Source organism: Panthera pardus, unplaced genomic scaffold (genome assembly GCF_024362965.1).
Source record: "Panthera pardus isolate Hobbes unplaced genomic scaffold, ASM2436296v1 HiC_scaffold_10, whole genome shotgun sequence".
Lineage (NCBI taxonomy): Eukaryota > Metazoa > Chordata > Mammalia > Carnivora > Felidae > Panthera > Panthera pardus.
This window is the reverse complement of record NW_026526655.1, coordinates 45935674-45953742: the sequence shown is the minus strand read 5'-3', so window position 1 is coordinate 45953742 and position 18069 is coordinate 45935674. Positions and strand designations below refer to the sequence as shown.

At 34.1% G+C, this 18069-nt stretch overlaps 1 protein-coding gene across 14 annotated transcripts in view; it reads left to right on the top strand.

The window, feature by feature from the left end:
* The window catches only part of GULP1 (GULP PTB domain containing engulfment adaptor 1), a 276210-nt gene that overhangs the window by 246257 nt on the left and 11884 nt on the right, over positions 1 to 18069 (top strand). For 10 of the 14 annotated variants that reach the window (XM_019461729.2, XM_019461719.2, XM_019461737.2 and 7 more), the window contains 5 exons: positions 2717 to 2833; positions 3030 to 3110; positions 3512 to 3604; positions 15526 to 15753; positions 17399 to 17537. In XM_019461729.2, the coding sequence (XP_019317274.1) occupies positions 2717 to 2833; positions 3030 to 3110; positions 3512 to 3604; positions 15526 to 15753; positions 17399 to 17537 (658 nt within the window). The remainder of the gene's footprint in view (positions 1 to 2716; positions 2834 to 3029; positions 3111 to 3511; positions 3605 to 15525; positions 15754 to 17398; positions 17538 to 18069) is intronic. The other 4 variants (XM_019461795.2, XM_019461804.2, XM_019461815.2 and 1 more) reach the window with 4 other exon arrangements.

Here is an 18069-nt window from a genome sequence, read left to right as displayed (position 1 = left end):
CAGTTCAGCTGTTTCTTATAATGTCAAACATAGAGCTATTCTATGATTTAGCATTTCCATTGTAGATATTCAGATTTTGAAAACAGATGTCCACAAAATGATTTTAGAAGAATGTTTGTAGCTGTTTTATTTATAACTAAGATATAACAAATGATACATACAACATCTGAGAAACTCCAAAAGAAGCCAGACAAAAAAGAATATATACTATATGGCTCAGTTTTATGGATACAAGGACAGACAAAACTGATTTATGGTGATGAAATTATAGCAATGGTTACACATAAGAAATGTGATTTGACTGAAAGTAGACATTGGAGAACTTTCTGGGATGATAGAAATATTCTATATGTTTAGTGATATGGTGGATATATAGGTATATACATTTATCATAACACAATCTGATTGTGCAATATGATCTATACATTTTATTGCTTATAAAAAAATCTGAGGCTTGTAGAGCCAAATATTTTGGATATGAATTCAGATTCTCGCCTCACAAACTGAGACCTTCCAGAATTGCAGCCCCGAGGTGCCTGGTTGGTTCAGTCGGTTAAGCATCTGACTTCGGCTCAGGTCATGATCTCATGGTTCGTGGGCTTGAGCCCTGCATAGGGCTCTCTACTGTCAGTGCAGAGCCTACTTTGGATGCTGTTTCCCTCTCTGTCTCTCTCAAAAATAAATAAACTTAAAAAAAAAAAGAATTGCAGCCCCCATATGTATTATGGAGGTAATAATAATCCCCATCTCATAAATTAATTATGAGAATCAAGTGAGGTAATGTATGCAAAATATTTACTAGGGAACTAAGTTCTGTTTTAAGAAAAAGACATGTCTCATCATAAAAAGATCATAAAAAGATTATGATTTTTTAAAAGTTATTGTAAACAATTATAACGATATCAAATGTTATTAATGATGAAACAAACTTGTTACCACTGAAATGATTCTATGTAGTGTACATCTTAAGTATTTGAGGGTAATATATTGTCTTATTAAGAGGACAATATAATTTAAAAAGTAGAAAAAAATCATAGTTTACAAATATATCTTATTGTAAAACAAATACAATGAACACATCACCTAAAATTTTAAAGTTAGAGATATAAAAAAATTGGTAATCCTACAATCTATTATAACCACATTTACTATGTTTTAATATTATATGTGATCCTAACAATCAATACAACTCATTTTTTTATATGTAAACTTTTTTCATTAGTTTGAATCATTGAGTACATATGGTTTGGTATCTGGCATTTTCATTTCTTTAATATTCCTTAATGTAGCTTCCCCCCCCCCCTTTTTTCTACTTTTGTTGTAAGACCAATGGTATTTAATATAATTTTCAGCATATATTTTGTATTCTTTAGTTTCCTGAGTTAAACACTATAAATTTCTTTTTTGATGACTAAAAGCCCTCCTTAAACATTTAGTGAACTACAAAAATGACAATGTCTTAATTAAATCTGTGTTATTCATAAAAAAGACTCAACTATAGAGAACAAACTGTGGGTTGCTGGAAAGGAGGTAGGGATATGGGCTAAATGTGATGGGGATTAAGGAGGGCACTTGTGTGATGAGCACTGAGTGTTATATGTAAGTGATAACTCACCAAATTCTACTCCTGAAACTAATATTACACCATATGTTAACTAACTAGAATTTAAGTAAACACTTGAAACATTAAAAAAAATGTGTTATTAAAAAAGCATATTTTCAATTTAGATTTTTAATAGCGTATCACAAAGTTTTAGGATTTGCAGCAAATTAAAGCGTGGCATTTTCAAGATTTAATATTACCACCAGTTTTTAATGTCATCTGGAAGTCTTATAATTCAATAGGACTTATTCATGATGTGTTAAATCAATTAATGCCTCTACCAATATTTTTAAATAAAATGTTAATAAACTAAATACATTTTTATTTAGTGTTTACGTTGTGCAAGACACTGATACCAGTCCAGGTATGAATGAGGAAGGAATGAACTGGTGGACCCAGGACATCTGTGGCAGTTTCTGCTTGATCAACCAGAAACTGAATTGTTTATAAGGCCAAATTCAAATGATAGATCTATGTTGTTTAACTGAACAACAAATAATATGGTTTACTATCACTTAATATTGGGAGTTTTCATATAAAAGTTCAGATTTCTGACCTCATCTCACATATTTAAAATCTGACAACTCTGAGTTGGAATTGCCCATTTCCACAAGCCAACAATGAATTGGAACTGAGTTCTCCACTTAGAGAGGGCATACCTCAAGTTTTCCGGGACACCACCCAGCCCGCCTCATTCAAGTTACCTGCCATGTTCAACATGCCCTCCTCATTAGCAAGAGCAAATAAGTAGCAAGAGAAAAGAGAGACTGCAGTTTGGGCACTGTGCTTTCTTTTAATAGGCGCCACATATTTGATGAAAGAAGAAAAACAAACTGGGAAAAAATACTATGATAAAATAGATGAGAGGGTGGATAGAACTCTTGCTTCCAACTTCAACAGCTTTCATTTAATGATCAAAACTTTTTTAATGTTGTGCATGGGTAGGCATTGAATTATCATGTTACCAAAGACTACTTGGTTCATTTACTACCTCTCTTACCTGCAGCCGTCTGCCTTTTGAAGTTCCTCATGTGAATGTTTTTCTTGATTCAAAGAACAGTCTAACATGACATAGTATTGTTAAAATGCAAATCTTCTTTGAATTTTACAAAGGCTGAAGAAATAACTTTAACAATTGGCCAAGCATTTGACCTGGCATACAGGAAATTTCTAGAATCTGGAGGGAAAGATGTCGAAACAAGAAAACAGATCGCAGGATTACAGAAAAGAGTGAGTAAACTAAACTTTTTGTTTCACATTTGTGTGATGTAAGTACAGGGAAACTTGCATATCATCAAACAAATTTAGAAGGCCTGCCATTAAATTTCCCCCACACTGATTGGAACTGCTTTCACTGTGTTCCTATAATTTTTCATTCCTGATCCCCTGCACAGTTTTTAACCATTTTATATTGAATTCCCACAAGAACTTAGTGTTCTCATGTGACTTTGCTTCACTTCCTGATGCTTCTCATGGGGATCAGAGCAGCAGAAGCAGCAGATGCTGGGTAAGTGGTTTCCCATGCAGATCAGATTCCTTTGTAATTAAATTACACCCTTTCTCCACTCTCTTCAAAATCATCATAAGCAAGTTTCACTGTCTTGCGGTTATACTCCAAGATTATGGGTAACAGATTGCATAGTGCAACACGAAAACACAAAGATGAGGTATTAGAAACATGGAATTTGCACACATGTAAAAACATATTTTAAATTTAATAATATCTTTCCAGTGACCTAGAATTCCCTGATGTTTCCCAGCCTTTATCAAATAATTTTGTCCCCTGTGCAAAGAGTACGTTAAAATTTTAAATAATATGAAATCATATTCATTAATGTAGCCAATATAACAGCCAGTATCTTACAAGAACAAATTTCTGAAGGTTATTCAAAAATCATTGCTTTTTAGATTCAAGACTTAGAAACCGAAAACATGGAACTTAAAAACAGAGTGCAAGATTTGGAAAGCCAATTAAGAATAACCCAAGTATCAACATCTCCAGTAAGTATATAGACTATGTGCATGTTATCCTTAGAAACAAGACTTCTTGGGGATAAAACATCTCTGGATTATCAGCTCTGTGATGTTTCAAATAATACTCTGGGATCAGTAATTTAAAACTAAACATGGGTAGAGGTGAAAGGTGCTAATTAAAAAATTACACTTACCTAGGTAGTTCTGACCAGAGTTGTTTTTTCATGTTGCTCTTTTTGCTCATGTTTTGTAGAATAAGCCCTCCCTCAGTTTGTGGCATATTCTTTCTTTTATTTCTATTGATTACTATTGACTGAGGTTAGATTTAAGGACCTAAGCCAATCTACCCTTGGAGTGTTGAATTTCATTATAGAAATTGAATTGTCTACAAGACTGACTTTGGTTTCTTATATTGCATAGCAAGGGTTTCCACTGGGAGTGATACAGTTGTATTTCAGACACTAAAATGAATGGTAGTCTCTGTAGACAACTCTCAAATATTTATAGTTAAATTGTTTACTTTTGGTTTATCATAGATTTGAAATCCTTTCCCCAATACCATGTATGATGTCATTTTTTTTTTGCGATTTTGGCTAAGGGAATCTTTTGGAGGAGGAAGACGGAATTTAAAACAACATTTTTTTCTGGCAAAATATACTTAGAAAACTGTCTTTCTTCTTGAATCATCTGTGCTACCGATCTCTAGTAAAGTATGTTTTATTTTGCATTTTAAAAATAGGAATCTATAGCACAAACTAAAACACAATTATGGCATTTACAAACTTTTAAAAAGAATTTTTGTTTCTAATTTTTATTTGCAAGTCCATTTTGGTTCAGACTCTAGGCTAACTCAGTGAAAAGATCTATCTATCTAGCTAGCTATCTATCTATCTATCTATCTAGTATTTCACCAATTCTTCATCCTAAAAATGCTTGTATAAGAAATTTCATTCAGGTTTTCAAATTGGCGTGCCCTGGAAATGGTTCAAAAATTCTTCTTTCTTTTAAACTCACACTTTTCTATCTTTCTCACTGAAGCAGTTGTCATTTCCTTTGCTTGACATATACATATGGTAGTGGGGCTGATATGGCCAAAATGAGAGAGCTTGGGAGTGAGGAGGTTCCTACATTCCTATGTACCTTTGTTATGCACAATGAGACCGTCTTTATTATAATATTCCTTTCTGTTTTTTTTTCTTCTCTTCACCACTATCATTGTTTGCTTCTCATCAGGATTATGATTTTTTTTTCTTGCCTCGCTGGTCCCAAGGACTAGAAATCAGCTCAAACTCCTTCCAACATTGGTCCCAAAATGAAGTAACACCATTTTGTGTTTTGTTGAAAGTCTTACTATAAGTTATCTTGTGAAACAAACTATAAGTTATGTGAAATAAACATAAATGAAAGGAAGTTACCTTCTTAAGCAGTCTTAATAAAGCGTTGTTCCTAGATCTCATTGCATATGAATAGTAGCTTTATTTTAGTCTTTATGTTTGCAAAGGAATAAAATAAGATCCATTACCATTTTGGATACAAACCCAAAGCTTGCTCATTTTTTACACTCTGTCTCTAGACACAGAACTAAGACCTCATTTTGAGGGGAAAGGTGGATCTGGGAGGAGCAGAGGAGTCTGGGGCATGTTGATGAATCATGAAATAGCACTCCGTTCTTTTATTTCCTAAAAGCAGGCACTGCCCTAGACTACCACTAAGACAACTGAGAAGAAGGTAGGTCAGGATGGGGGTTATGCATGTGCATTGGTGATCTGACATGGTCACCAAGTCAGCTTCAGAAATGGCAAGGGTCAGGAGGAATGAAGAGATGACACTTGTATCAGTTCCCTGTGATCCTCTGGCTGAGATAGCCATCACAAGCCGTGACTGTGACAGTTGATATGTAAATGAAACACACAGACTGTCTGTATGTTCATTTATTTAGCAATTCTATTTGGTAGAGTCAGTTATATAAAAAACAATAATGTGATTCAAATAGCCTGTTATTAAAAAGGGTTAGCCAGGGGTGCCTGGATGGCTGTTAGTTGAGCATCCAGCTCTTGATTTTGGCTCAAGTCATGATCTCACAGTCGTAAAACTGAGCACTGGGTTGGGCTTTGCATTGGGTGTGGAGCCTGCTTAAGATTCTCTCTCCCTCTCCTTCTGCCCCTCTCCTGCTTGCATGTGTGCGCGTGTGCACTTTGTGTGTGCTCTCTCTCTCTCAAAATAAATAAATAAACTTTAAAAGAAAAAAGGATCACCTCTCCAGAAGTTGTCATTTAATAACTATTATAAGCATTGTGTTCATCTCAGTACTGAATGTGTCTCAGAATGCTTCAAAGACTATAACTAAAAGGTGGAATTTTAAAAATAGATATAATTTTCTCTAACCCATTTTTTGCATTTAATACACAAAATTATTGCTGCAATGATCATTATGTAAATAACTCAAATTATAAGTTTGCAATTATATTCATTTGTCATAGCAATATCCTTGTATTTTCTCTTTATTTTAACTTGAAAAAATTACTTGTCTTATAATTTTTCAGTTTCTAAAGGCTTATTATTGTTTTTGAAATTGCTGTTATACTGAAGGATGTACATCTTCTTTAAGATAAAAAAATAAAAATTATTTGATTTTTAAAGGAAGGAGACTCAACATTTTTGAATTGCTACAAGATATCTGATGCCTGAATATTTTTTGGAGAGATTATGAACAAATATGTTTGCCTTTCATTTTCAATTTTACTTAGGTAACTGTGAAATATATTAATATAACACCAAGTGCTATATTTATTTCACATTTCTTAAAATGATCTCCCAATTTTCTGATACTAAAAATGAGCTGAATTAGGGGCACCTGGGGGGCTCAGTTGGTTAAGCATCCAACTCTTGATCTCAGCTCAGGTCATGATCTCACAGTTCATGAATTTGAGCTCTGCTTTGGGCTCTGCGCTGACAGGACGGAGCCTGCTTGGAATTCTCTCTCCCTCTCTGGGGTGTTCTCTCTCTCTCTCTCTCTCTCTCTCTCTCTCTCTAAAAATAAATAAACTTAAAAAATGAACTGAATTAACTTATCTATAGTTATTTAGTATGAAATGCTGCCATGCTTATAAATATTCACTCTGTTAAGTTTTGTTAATGATTCAAATTATTAAAATTGAATTTCAAAAACAATGAAAATTGTAAATAAAATATAAATTTAAAGTATAGGTAACTCTTGTTTAATAGCTTGTAATGGGTCTATGGAAAAGCAATTTTCTAAATTGCAACTTTCTTATGAAATTTGGCCATCGGTTTTATAGGACACAGACAGAACCCAAAGCACTTCATAGAGTGCCATCATGTGTAGCAAAGTTAATGCACAGTAAATGCCTATTGGGCTTGTAACTCTGGAAACAAACTTTATTTCCTTTGCTTTCAAAGGACTGAAGGATAGAATGCTCCAAAATGGCTAAAGTTCTCAGCAGTTTGTTTAAAGGATTAGAGACAGCAATTAACACATGAATTGAAGAAGTGCTGAAATGAAGTATGAATCCAATTATGCACATCAAAATTATAATATAGATGGGTTTGGTATATAAAATTAATTTGGCATCAGATTCTCCATGAGCTTTCAGTGTGTTATGGTGAGAGGAATCCCCAAGACAGATGATTTTTCTCAAAAGACCAGCCCAAGACAGGTCTTGATCCCTACTGGGAGCCAAATTTTCTGAAGTCACACAGAAGTAACTCTTTTGCCATATAAAACACTAATTCAGAAATGGTTCTCTGTAAATGATTTGACACTATAATTTGGTTCATAAAAATAAGCATATTAAAAACAATTTCTTGAAATATCAGGATTTGCAAGTTAAACACAGTGTAGTCCACATCAAACAAGTATTAGTCAAAGTACAGTGAAAGGTTTATCTCTAATCTTAGCTTTTAAATGGTCTCTTTGGGAAGAAGGAGAGAAGAGAACAGAAGTAGGAATGGAATTATGGGGGAGGGTGATATTAAAAGTAATGTAGAAAATGAAAATAATTCAAATCCCTAGTTTGGATGCTGTTCTTATCAGTGTGTGATCAAATAGCAGATAAAGGCAATGATGGGAACCATCAGAAAATTTAGAAACATTTTTGGTAAAATTTGATTAGATAACTGAAAGATCAAAAGCTATTTTTCCTAGGAAGAGGCCCAAAGTTATAGTTGAATTTCTATAACACAGAACAATGGTTCAAATAAATCAGATCTTCTCATCAGAAAATTCAGTTTTAGAGGTATTGAATCTTTTATTCTGTGTTAAATCATAAATTAAAAATGTAAGGCCCTCTTGAGTAGAATGTTCCAGACTGAAAACCTTTGTACGTTAAGGAATTGCTGTGTGGGTCAGAACATAGATACGCTTCCCTGCACTCCCCAAAGTCACCCTAAGGAAAGGTTGCTATTTCTTAGATGATGGCCAGCCAGCCATGTATTTGTTATATACATCATTGTGAATTGGTCATACTGATGTGTTTTGAAGATACAACTAAGTAATTTTAGGTTCAAACTTTTAACGAAAATCTTCAGGCATTCTAAAAAGTCCTTTCAAACTTTCATTGTGTAAATTGTAATCTCATTTTTATTTTCCCTAATCCCACCAAGTCATCACTCCTTTTATGAAATAGTATCTTAGTGAGATGTCTTATGTATGACAGTGTATATCATTTTGATTTTTGTTTTCTCACATTTGCTAATTGCACACATTAGATACAGTTGTGATCTGTTATGGCAGCTTGTAAAATATTTATTGAATATCTAATATAGTCATATGATATTCTAGGCTGTTGGGTTTTAGCAGTATATGAATTTCAGCTGTTAAGAAATTTATATCCCATGGGGGAAAGAAAGAGGGGTGGGTAATCAACTCCTAGGTAAATGAATAAATAAATATAAAAATTCAAATCTGATATATGCTATGAATAAAATAAAATAGAGCAGAGTAGGAGAGAATGGGCGGGGACTGTTTTAGAGACAGTAATCATGGGAAACCCTTTCTGGGAAGGTAGCGTTCGAATTGAGACCTGAATGGTAAAAAGTTAGTGTAAAGGACTGGAAACAGTAACAAGACCTTTGTGCCTGGAACATACTGACCATAAGCCAAAATAGTTGGAGATGACATTGGAGAGAGAGTCAGGGGCTAGATTTTATAGGGCCGGTAGATTTCATTTTGTTATTTTTTTTTTTCTAATTGCACTGTGAAGTTACTTACAGGTTTTAAACAGGGGATTTGGGGATCGTCTGACTGACCTATACACCAGGGTCTGTAAAAAAGGCCAAAATGAGGTCCCCTAAACTGTCTAGGAGGCTATTTCAGTATCCTAGGAGAGGGAGAAGAAATTAGTCTAGAATTCTATCATTTCAGATGGTGTATGTAACTTGATACATTTTGGAAGTAGAGCTTTCAGGACTTACTGATGGATTGGTTGGGGGCTGTAGAATAAAAGAGAGGTCAGAATTGTCCTGTAGGGTTTTATCCTGAGCATCTGGGTAGTGGTACCATTTTTCAAAATAGACATGACTTGGTGAAGGTGCATAACAAAGAATATTTCACTTTTCCTCATATTAGTTCTGCCTACTGGACAGCCACCTGGAGATGCTTATGGAACTAAAGAAGGAGATCTGGGCTCATGATTATAGTACTTGAATGAAAAAAGTTTATTTTTTTTTTTCTGTCACCAGAAAAAGACTATTTTTTATTGGACTGTTGTTTATTGCTTTAGTTAATACACCAAGTATAAATTTACCCAGTATGAAGTTCTAGAGTAGTTCAGTTCTAGCTAAAAAAACAAAGTAGGAGACTTATTTTTTGCTCAATATTAAAATTAAAAGACATTTCTAACTACAAACCAATGTATATCTTCAATATATATCCATTTTTTGTTTTCTCATGTATAAATTGCCATCCTATTTTTTAACTTTTCTTGACAAATATAATGCTTACATGTCTCCTAAATACCACTCTGTTCAATAAGTTCCTTTCCTAAGGCAAATGAAATAGCCTTTGATAGTATCCATATTATATATCTCTGTATCACACTGAAATTGTGGAAATCTTTTCATTGGTTTTAGAAATTGGGTCCTTATTTTATACAGTCATTTAGATACACTGAGAAATTTCCGTTACTTGACTGTGCTGTTTGCTTTTTGCTGTGTTCTAGTGGTTTGGCAATAGATTAGAGGTTGGGTTTCCACCATTTGGTACTAATTATCTAGGAACAATCTGATTTCCATTTATTACATTCACATGGCAGTGCTGCCTGTATTTATATCAGAAAAAAAGGTTTATTCTGCCCTCCTAGCCTCGTGAATGCCCCCAGAAGATTGTTCCATTATAAGATGTGGGCATAGCAAGTTCAATCAAATTGTTCCTCTTGATTCTTGTGCCTGGATGCTTACATTTTACTTTTCTGGCTATGGATGCTTTTAACCAAATAGGACTCTTGCCAGGAAGTTAAATGAATAAAATTGTAGTCCTTAGAAGTACTGGACTTTCTATTGCTGAGTAAAATAAATGTCTCCCTTTCAATTAAACCAAGTGTTTGTTACTGGATAAAATTCTACCTTTACATAATCAACTGTGTGGCCACTGATTAGACTTGATAGGACAATTTTAACCTAAAATGTGTATTTCATTGTGGGTAAACAAAACTGCCTATTTATCTTCATCTAGTGTTTTCTCAACTATTATTGAAGTCAAGATGGGCAAGAGCAGATTTTGAAAACTCTCAGTTACACAACAAGCCAAATGTGAATCTTTAAACAAAAGCATAAATTTTAAACATGACATTGATTTAAGAACATTTGTTGCCCACAAAAAGTGATTACTGGTTCATGGCTTCATTTTCATAATTGTTACTTGCACAAAAAATGATTCTAAGGCAGTAAACTCTATCTAATGGGAAGAAAAATATATTCCCTTCCAGCTCTGACCGTGAATGCCTGATCAAATCATTTAATTTCTTGTTGCAGTTTTCCTCTTTGGGATATGTAGACAATCATGTCCATTTAACTCGTGACCTTGTTGTAAGAACAAACAAGATAATAGGTCTTACAAGTAAGAGACCAATAAAACCAAATTGTGAATCTAGAAATCTGAAAAAAAAAAAAAAGACATTCACGATGCCATAAATTCTAAACCCTAGAAGTTTTTATGTTTAAAACATGGGGTGCCTGGGTGGCTCAGTTAAGCGTCTGACTTTAGCTCAGGTCTTGATCTAGTGGTTCATGAGTTCGAGCACCACATCAGGCTCTGTGCTGACAACTCAGAGCCTGGAGCCTGCTTCAGATTCTGTGTCTCCCTCTCTCTCTGTCCCTCCCCCACTAGCACTCTGTCTCTCTCTCTCTCTCTGTCTCTCTCTCTCTCTCTCTCTCAAAAAATGAATAAACATTAAAAAAATTAAAACTTAAAGTCATATTAAAAATGTAACATAATAGTGAACTTTGAAAGTGTGAATCTGCATGGCAGCATAGAAAGATCTGCTAGAATATTTTGCATCACAATTGTATTTCCTCATCTTTAGTGTTATTTATAATCTACCAGTTTTTCAACTAGAAAAATTTAGACATCATCCCTTAAATATAAATTTACATAATTACTTTGTAAATTTAATTCTAAGTAACATTTTGAAACTCTATTTTAATAGTAATGTTAAATCATATTTTAATCTTAAAGTTGTTTTACATTTTAAAAGGATATTTGGATATTTATATTACCAAAACATTAACAGCCTAAAGTAAAATTTTGATACCATTCTTTTTTTTTAATTTTTTATTTTAGAGAGAGAGAGAAAGAGGGAGAGCACAGATGGGGAGAGGCATAGAGGGAAAGAGAGAATCCCAAGGAGGCTCCATGTTCAGCATAGAGCCTGACATGGGGCTTGATCCCATGACCCTGGAATCATAATACAGTTTTTTTGTTGTTGTTTAAATGTTTTCAACCTTTACTGAAAATGCAAACCCTTCTATGACACTTCATCATTGCTGTCACATTTAGACAAGGCTAAGGTTGAAATATTCACCATGCCTAAATGCACCAAGCCACTGCTTCCTAGAGCAAGCTACAAAACTACAACAATGAATCTCAGATATGGGCCTTCATGATTAATAGACCTTAATAACCTAACAACGTCTGCATAATTAATATGTAATGATTGAACATAAAGCTCCTTGTTTCCTTAGTTTAATAATTCAGATCCTGTGCACCTTCATAAAGACCAAAGCACTTGGAATTATGAGCATAAAGGACGAGTTAAACAGTGGTGCCAGAATTTCTGTAAGAGAGTGCAAAAATTTTGGTTTCTAGCCATCTGTCAAAATATTGACAGAAGACCCAAAATAAAAATATCAAGCTGTTTTCATCTAAACTATGTATTTAATTTCATAAATAAATATCCTTAATGAGTTAAAAATGGCAGCTTACAAAATGTCTAACTCCTGACCCCCTAAATTTAGAACCACCACTCAAAATGTTTTTTATTTAACTTTCTTTTTTTTCATTTTATTTTTTTAATTTACATCCAAATGAGCGTATAGTGCAACAATGATTTCAAGAGTAGATTCCTTAATGCCCCTTACCCATTTAGCCCATCCCCCTCCCACAACCCCTCCAGTAACCCTCTGTTTATTCTCCATATTTAAGAGTCTCATATTTTGTCCCCCTCGCTGTTTTTATATTATTTTTGCTTCCCTTCCCTTACGTTCATCTGTTCTGTGTCTTAAAGTCCTCATATGAGCACCACTCAAAATATCTAACAGATGTAATATTTAATACCTTGACTTGAATCATTTCAAAGTTAGGAATCACAAACACAAGACGTCAGTACAGCCCAGGCTGTGACATAAATGTGTAATGGGTACGTGGTGGTAGTAATGAATTAGGGAGCATATACCCAACTTAAATGGCACAGCAGTTACTGCCAGTCAGTTATTTTCAGGCAAGTCTGTGGGCTCACTTTCTAGATTTTCAAACTTCTCAAGAAAAGCTCCAGATTTTAATGTTCAATCTCTTAATATTACCTGAAAGCAACTGATTCAGTGTTTTAAGAGATTTGTGTGACCGAGCAATAAATGCCGGTTGACCAAAACTTCATTACTGACCCAAAGGAAACCTGTGATAGTGGTAGAGTCTTAAACTTTAGATACCACAACTATTGATAGATATCCCAGCTTTACCATTTTGAAAGTGAAAAATACCTCTTAACTCGTGTATTTAACAACTTGATTATTTTCATGTTATATAAGTATATGTTCTCAGAGCAAGTAGAAGGCATAGTATTAACACTGTCATAAAACACTAGAGCACTTATAAGTTAGGTTATTTTGGCCTTCATTTGTTTTGAGGCATCTGGTTAAGATTTCTTGGCCAATATAAGTCATAAAATAATATAGAATACCCTCACTTATGTTATAAGCCAGATGATACCAAGGACAACTTCCACTTAATATCATATTATGTTTACTCAGTATAAATATTCTTAAAATTTTCCATTTTTAAATTTAAAAATTATCTAATATAGGGATACCCAGGTGACTCAGTCATTTAGGTGTTTGACTTTTGATCTCAGCTCAGGTCTTAATCTCAGGGTTGTTGGTTCAAGCCCTGCATTGGGCTTCATGCTGAGTGTGAAGTCTATTAAAAAAAAAAAGTGCTGTAGTATAAATTAGACAGTAGATATATGTTGACAGCTTATTATATGCCTACAACTCTGATGTGTTATATAGTCTTTTAGAAAATACTTCTTTTATTTATTTATTTATTTATATTTACTTTTTAGAGAGAGAGAGAGAGCACATGCACATGTGTACATGTGTCAGGGGGGGAGAGAGAGAGAGAGAGAGAGAGAGAGAATGAGAATCTTAAGCAGGCTCCATGCTCAGTGCAGAGCCCAATGTGGGGCTTGATCTCACGACCCTGAGATCATGACCGGAGCCAAAATTAAGAGTTAGATGCTTAATTGACTGAGCCACCCAGGTGCCCTGGAAATACTTCTTTTAGATAAAATTTGGAAAAATTTTGTCCACAAGGAGCTTACAAGTGTCACTTAAAGTATATGGTGACCACCAATCACAAAATTATACAGTAAACTATGTAGACTATAAAATAAATTTTAAAATTATATATACACACACACGCGCACACATACATGTATACATATCTACAGATAGATTGTTAGGGAGGTCAATAGGAAAAAAATGATTATGTAACTGTATATGCATATTAATAGTTATTAATTATATAACCCAGACCATCAGAGATTTGTTTCCACACTGAACCTTCCCTTCAGTTTAAATCTGTCACTTTACACTGCCTGGTTTTGTCCTCTGCTTTGAGAAACGAGTGAAGAAGTGACTCCCATCTTAAAAACTTCCTTCAAATTTGTGGGTTCTCCTAACTATAATTTTGGTTATAACCTTTCACTATGAGATTATCAAAAGCCATATTTGTGTTGGCTGCCTCAAAATCCGTGTTAAAAAAAAATCTCTGAAGTGTGACCTGTAGCTTAGAAGTCTGACTCCAGGGCCAATCCTGTCAGCCCAGTCATAGGCAGTTACAAAGTCTTCCCCTGGCGAGTCTCACTGGGGGGAAATCTGCCCTGCCTATGCCAGATTTAGTGCATAGAATGGAGGAGTTGCAGTCAAGGACTTAGTGTCCTCAACCTCTGGCAGCCATGCTCTTATACATATCTGCATTCCTAGCCCAGTTGCCTATATTCAGAGGTCTCCTTATTGGAGGCCCTTGGCCATGGCCTTCTCAAAAAGCCTTTGTCAAGACCATCTTATGAGGGCCTTGAAGACTCCTTTCTCCACTATGATTCAGTACTCAGTACTTTTCTATTCCTAACCCTTCCTCCATTTCCTTCTCTTGTCTTGACCCCTCCCTCAAAACAACAACAACAAAAATAACAAGGACACCAACAACAAACCAGCAAGACCTTTAGTTCAGGGCTCCCTCAATAGAGAGACAGTGCCTTGCTTTTGCACTGGTACTTCTGACCTTAGTCCAGTTCCATTTCCTGGAGAAGAAAATGGGACATTGATGAGGCCAGCATCTTCTTCCTGGCATCTTGCTTATACTACAGCAGTAAGTGAATAAAGGCTTAATTATTACTTTCATTTTGGCTTGTTGTTTTCATTGACCACTCTGACATCTGGCAGCCCAGTTGTTACTAGCTCAGCTTTTGACAGTAGCTTTCCACACTGTTATGGAAATAACTTATAAAAGTCAACCAAAAACTGATGTCCAGATCCAATCCACTTACTGATTATCTAACTATTTATAATCTCATTAATTCGTGATTGCCCTTTCCTGAGAAATCTTCTCATTTGGAACTCACTACCCATAGGAAGGTGGTGATAATTGCAGTCAGATTGTTTTGAATTTAACCTCTATAGGAATAAATCACAAAGAACATATGGGCCTTAATTTTCCCATATCTTTATTGTAACAAGGACATAAAATTACTAATACTTATATCACAAAAGAGTGTTTTGAGTGTTAAATTTAAAATGATTGTTGTAACCCTTTTTGAAAATTCTACAAAGTCATTACTTTTTACTAGACATTACTCCTACTTCAGTTACTGCTTTTTTTCTTGTTATTATACTTCCTTTTCCCATGTCATTACACAGAAGCTCTAATCGAAATAAATCATCAAGCCTCACTCTTTATTGTCTTCCTCTCAAGTCCTAGTAATGTAATATTTTAGTGAGAAATAGTCAAACATTCTCAAATCTGAGGACTGTTGCAATAAGAAAGTATACACAAACAATTTTTATTATTTTTTTAAATTTTTAGTAAAGTTATTTTGAAATTACTTACCTTTTTGCAAAATACCATTTTACAAATAAATTTTCATAATATACTTTTTCCTTTTTCCTCCATGTCTTCTTTCTTCTCCTTAGTGTATTTCTCTGTCATTCCTTTACAGCTGCTGCACCAAGTGTCTGATCATGAGCAACATGGGTTTCAGAGATGCTCATCCTCTTTCTGGCGTAGTAGTGATGATGATTCATCTTCCTGTCTAAATATTTCTTCCATTACTGTCACTCCTGTCAACTCGCCTGATTCCAGACTGTCATTGGGACTGTTAATACCACCACCTTCTAAATGTGGCCTTCCCAAGCCAATCAGTGAGAGCAGCATCCCAAGACCTCATGTAATTTGCTAAGCACAAAAGCCTTTTTTACTATCCCACATATGTTTTTTAAAGTCTACTAAAATGTGCCATTTATAGTGTAATGAAAAAAAATCAGGTATGTCCAGAATCAATGTGATATGACCTGGCAACTTTGTGTGCCATTCATTTTTACTTCCTTTTACCTGATATCAAAGTTTCAAGCAACAAGTGGTGATTGTGTACATATCCACAGAAAGACAAAATAGGACAGGTAACTTCAAAGGACCCACTGATATAGCAACTGGGAAGTCAGGTCATCAGTGATATTGGTAAAAGCAGTTTCAGCAGCATTTGGTACCAAAAAAAAAAAAGTCTCAATTGATATGAGTATCTCTTCTGAGGAGCTTAACCTTGAGGGAAAGAGTAAGAGAGATGAGAGGCTAGAGTAGTAAAGAGAGACAGAGTAAAGACATTTCTGATTGGTTTGCTTTAAAAACAGTCAAGATTTGAGTATCTTTATATCCTGAGAAAGAGGAGAGAGCTGCCAGGGCAGCTAGAGGGATGGGTCGATTAGGAAAACTATTCCTGAGTAGGAGGAAAGGGCTGAGGGATAAAGTTGCCTTAAAGTCTTTGGACAGTATTTATGACTGATAAAGTGAGCAGGGTATTAAAGAAAAGGAGATGACGGCAATTTTCCTTCATGAAAAAAATGTGCTAATGGCCATATTGACTGAATAGCAAATCTGTCACTCTTTACACACAATCAGCCTTATTTTTCTTCCATTACCTTCATTATCTGTGATTTAGAAAAATAAGTGTATTCTGAAGAGTCTAATTTTACTATGAAACACTCTTAAGTAATTAATCTCTGTTCATGTTCTTTGAGGAAAAGCAAGTTTTTCCTTACTATTCTTCTCCAAAATCGGAATTCTCTTTCTTTTATAGATTGTGTGTACCCGTTTGTGTGTGTTTTTTCCCCCTGAATGGCAAAGTGATGATTGTTTCATTCTTATGTTACATCCTGGCCCAGACTGACCCAGATAGCTTAATGATTTTGGTGGTATTTTTAGTGATTATTAATTTATTTCACAAGGTAGCTATTTATCATAGAAAACTATGAAGTCTTACCCAAGAATAAAAGGCACTGCAGTGAGTATAATAGTTAGCTATCATTGTAGTTATTAATACAAATTAAAATATACTCTTTAAAAATTTTTAAAGTTGTTATCATTTGCATTTGAATGGTCATATAAGAAGATGCATTGTTTATGTCCAGTTATCTCTGTCTAAAACATAATCTTATGCAAAACTATTATTGAAATCATGTTTTTGTATAGCTTCTAATATTTCCAATCCTCTGATACAAATGGCAATTATTTCTAGATATACAGAAAAATCCAATATCTTTTATATCTATATAGCATAGTTTCTCACCATTTTTGCCATCATCTTTGAGATCATTGTTGCAGAAATTTTCTTTTGCTTTCTTGCCAATAAGCATTTGGTGTGACTGATTAAATCACATGAAATTGCCAACATTTAACTATTTTTGATCTATAAAATGTCAAGTTCATATGATTCAGCTGAATTTATTGCTGTTTATATATGTTTTATATGCATATGAAATAACATTGCAATGTATCTACCTGAAATACTGCCTTAATTCATATTATTTTCATTGCAGGCAGGCAGTGTGACACCTAAGTCACCCTCCACTGACATCTTCGATATGATACCATTTTCTCCAATATCACACCCATCTTCAACACCTACCCGCAATGGCACACAGCCACCTCCAATACCTAGTAGATCTACTGAGATTAGTAAGCTTTCTAAAGAAAACAATATTCTATGCTGTATTTGTGTACATTTTAAATGTTTAATTAACTTTATGGAAAATTATATATCTTAAGCTCACTAAAAGTGTTAATTACCAAAGAATTTTGTTTATATGTGCCAAATAAGTTAATCATATTTTACTTTATAATTCAGGGTATACTACCAAAGACATCAGTATTGCATTGGAAATAATTTTTTGAAAATGAGATGGGGTTATTTATATCATAATGAAAAGCATTTAATTACATTTTTATTTTATTTGGGGTTAGACTTCTAATGTTTTAATTTAATGATTAAAAACAATGCCTGCGGTAATGGTTTTAATATTTTCAACATGTTTAATGGAGTTCAGTTTAAATTCTTTGTTAGAGTATATGAAATTCTTAGTTAAAGAAATATGTAAATATACGGATTGTGTGATTTGTTTATTACCCCTATATAAGGATATTTTACTTAATATCTAACATACTATACATATATTGCTTTTCTGACTTACTTTCTATACATTTGGAAGGT